General features: G+C 48.6%; 3 protein-coding genes across 7 annotated transcripts in view; 2 read left to right on the forward strand and 1 right to left on the reverse strand.

Moving 5' to 3' along the window:
* The window catches only part of lrrc39 (leucine rich repeat containing 39), an 8783-nt gene extending 6188 nt beyond the window's left edge, over window positions 1-2595 (forward strand). For all 3 annotated transcript variants that reach the window (XM_008406518.2, XM_017304379.1, XM_017304380.1), the window contains exons 8-9: window positions 1953-2099; window positions 2427-2595. In XM_008406518.2, coding sequence (XP_008404740.1) covers window positions 1953-2099; window positions 2427-2436 — 157 coding nt within the window. In that variant the 3' untranslated portion in view covers window positions 2437-2595. The remainder of the gene's footprint in view (window positions 1-1952; window positions 2100-2426) is intronic.
* The window catches only part of trmt13 (tRNA methyltransferase 13 homolog), a 5021-nt gene continuing 4447 nt past the window's right edge, over window positions 2555-3128 (reverse strand). For all 3 annotated transcript variants that reach the window (XM_017304376.1, XM_017304378.1, XM_017304377.1), the window contains 2 exons: window positions 2946-3128; window positions 2555-2867 (listed from right to left, as the gene is read on the reverse strand). In XM_017304376.1, coding sequence (XP_017159865.1) covers window positions 2696-2867; window positions 2946-3128 — 355 coding nt within the window. In that variant the 3' untranslated portion in view covers window positions 2555-2695. The remainder of the gene's footprint in view (window positions 2868-2945) is intronic.
* The window catches only part of map1sa (microtubule-associated protein 1Sa), a 12752-nt gene continuing 12445 nt past the window's right edge, over window positions 2822-3128 (forward strand). Inside the window, exon 1 of the mRNA XM_017304372.1 lies at window positions 2822-2903. Within this exon, the coding sequence (XP_017159861.1) occupies window positions 2840-2903 (64 nt within the window). The 5' untranslated portion in view covers window positions 2822-2839. The remainder of the gene's footprint in view (window positions 2904-3128) is intronic.

A 3128-nucleotide genomic window follows, 5' to 3' on the forward strand; every position in this document is an offset into this window, starting at 1 on the left:
TGCTCCAGAACCACAACAGACAACAAGCCATCAAACAGTTTGGCAAAATCAAAAGAATCTGTAAATTCAAAGTGTCTGAGAATCGTTGAGGAAAATTGAATATTCTGAGTTTCATACAGTTCATCATACATGTGAACACGTTATTTTGAGTAAAACTCCTAATTTAGAACAGGTTTGTGTTCATGATTTAATCTGAAACTGTTGATGGGTCAGTTCCCAACGCCAGGAGGAGCGATGGAGACCTGCAGGGAGCGTTTGGCTGTCAGAGGTCAGGAGGCCATTTTAGGCGGTTTCACCTGGACGAGCAAGAGAGAGAGAGAAGTTTGTTCTGTTCACAAAGTCATAAAGTTTCCAAACGAGCATCTGGTGTGAAAACAACAGAGAATCTAAAACCACCATCATCTAATTCATTCTGAGATTGTGATGTCTGCCAGTTCATCAGAATCAAATAGAAAATGTTTTTAGTGTTTGAAAACTGCTCAGGTGTTTTATAGAAGGTTGTTGGGAAACGATTCTTTCATTGGATAGGATAAACCAGGGGCCCCAAACCTTTACCTGAGGGCCACATGACGTCTCTCTGCTGGGGGCCGGAGTCAGTTTGGAACAGAAAGACTGCAGGAGAGCCTACATGTAAAAATGTATTGTTTTCCAGAAAGAACAAATAATCCTCTCTGGGTTCTTCACAGAACAAATCCAGGAAGGATTATAGTCCGTATTTTCTAACTATTAAACCAGGTTTTCCACACCATGCAGCAGCAGCAGCAGAGGGGCGAACTGCCAACATCTGGGTCAGAACAGGTCGACTGAATATCACATTTATTACGGCTGAAAATAAAAAGTTTCCAAGTTTAGATTTAAATGAACTGATTAGTTTCTGAACCGTAACGGTAACAAAGTGCTGATCCTTCGTGTTGCTACTAGCTAAATGTGCTAAATGAAAAYGGGCTCCTTCTTCTTCTTCTTCTTCTTCTTCTTTAGATTTCAGCAGCAGCTTGCATCCATTATTGTTGCTCTACTGCCACCTACTGGATCCTAATATCTATACCTCAGATTCTCATAATGATCCCAGTATTTTAATAAAACTAAAAATCTTCTTTTTCCCCTCAATGCTATTTAACTGATCAACAACATTCTCAAATTTCAATTCCCTATTAAAACCTAATTCTGTTTTAATGGGCGCTTTCTTCTTTTATTTCCAATTTGGACTTCCAATCATTCACTTCCTGCTAGAGAGCCCCCTGGTGGTGGAAGAAAAATCCACATATAAGCAGCTTATAGTCTGGAAAATATGGAAAACAATCTGAATTCTCTGGTATTGTTCAGGGGCTGGACCAAATGTGGAGGCGGGCCGGATTCGGCCCGCGGGCCGTAGTTTGGGGTTTCACACTAATCTGTGAAAAACATGAAACGGTTCAGGACAGATGAGGAACTTTGTCCTGTGTTCAGAAAGAGACAGTGAGAGACGTCTTCCAGTTGGACCAGCAGATATATAAAATATAAAATCACACCTTTAAGTAAACGTTCAGATTTGCTGTTTTTGCTTTTGCAACTCTCCAAAAACGCTTTGATGTTTGAAGTGCTAATGAGATTTTATACTTTTAAATGTCAGAATAAACTCTGAAGACGTGGAGCTTTGACTTGTCCGTGTCCAGAGAGACGCGTCTCTGCCTCTCCGTGGCTTTTGTGTCCACGCAGGAGGAGGACAGGGACTAACGAGCCAGAAGCTCATGGTTCTATTCTTACAGACTGTGGACAGACTGTCCAACCGCAGGACAGACTGTCCAACCGCAGGACAGACTGTCCAACCGCAGGACAGACTGTCCAACTGCAGGACAGACTGTCCAACTGCAGGACAGACTGTCCAAGTTGGGCAATCTGCAGTGCGTCAGTCCCAGGTCGGTCTCTCATGTCTCAGGCTCATGGACTGATTCTGCGCCGTCTCTTGTGGACAGGTTTGTGAATTTCCGGGACAACCCTCTGATTGTGGACGTGTCTCTGCCCCTGAGGACGGAGGACGGGGAAGACGACCGGGAGATGTTTGGACGGGACTTCATGCTCACCTACATCCAGGAGAAACGACGCCGTGCTGAGCCTCCACCGTTAGTACCGCCGGTTCTGATGGTACCGCCGGGTCTGATGGTACCGCTGGGTCTGATGGTCCCGCCGGGTCTGATGGTACCGCCGGTTCTGATGGTACCGCCGGGTCTGATGGTACCGCTGGGTCTGATGGTACCGCCGGGTCTGGACTCTAACCCTTACTAGTAAACTGCTTCAGCTGTAACCGGGTCACCACGGCAGAACCTGACCCACTAACTGGATTAACGGAACCATCCGACCCAAACATTAACCTCCATGTTGATCACGGTCTAATGGTACCACTAACCGGGCCGGCGGGTTCTGACGTCTTTCTGTTATGGACCTTTCAGAGACGGATGAAGACCAGCCCAGACATGACCCGGTTCAGCTCGGCCCCTCTACCGCCTGATTCCGGTGAACCGGATCAGAACCAGAACCCAGTTTGGATCAAGAGACAGAATTGAAATCAGAACCTGGAGCTGATCAAGTTTGACTTTAATAAACGGATTCTGATCCACAGACTGTCGCTTTTATTACAGCTGCTGGTTCCGGACAGGAACCAGACCCTAGCAGGTCCGGTCCAGCAGGGCGTGAACCAGGCCAGAACCGGGCGAGTCCGTCAGGACGAGGGCAGGGCGGTCAGCAGAACGTTCTCCAAGGTCACCTCTGCGTCTATGTAGCCAATCAGACGACTGCTGAAGCCTCTGGTCCGCAGGAAGTCCCGCCTACCGCTGTCGATCAGCAGCTTACAGAGCCGACCCAGATGCTCCCGTTCTGCCGCCGACCAGAACCTGCAGAACCACAGGAGGATGGATCAGAACCAGGAGGTACTGCTGCTCCAGAACCGCCAGCAGAAATCAAAGCTTTACCTGCTCAGCGCCGCCAGCTGCTCCGCTTCTTCACGACCTTCAGCCGCTCCGCTCTGATTGGCTGCTCCGCTGTGACTGGCCGCTCCGCTGTGACTGGCCGCTCCGCTCTGATTGGCCGCTCCGCTCTGATTGGCCGCTCCGCTGTGACTGGCCGCTCCGCTCTGATTGGCCGCTCCGCTGTGA

Source organism: Poecilia reticulata, linkage group LG4 (assembly GCF_000633615.1).
Source record: "Poecilia reticulata strain Guanapo linkage group LG4, Guppy_female_1.0+MT, whole genome shotgun sequence".
Classification (NCBI taxonomy): Eukaryota; Metazoa; Chordata; class Actinopteri; order Cyprinodontiformes; family Poeciliidae; genus Poecilia; species Poecilia reticulata.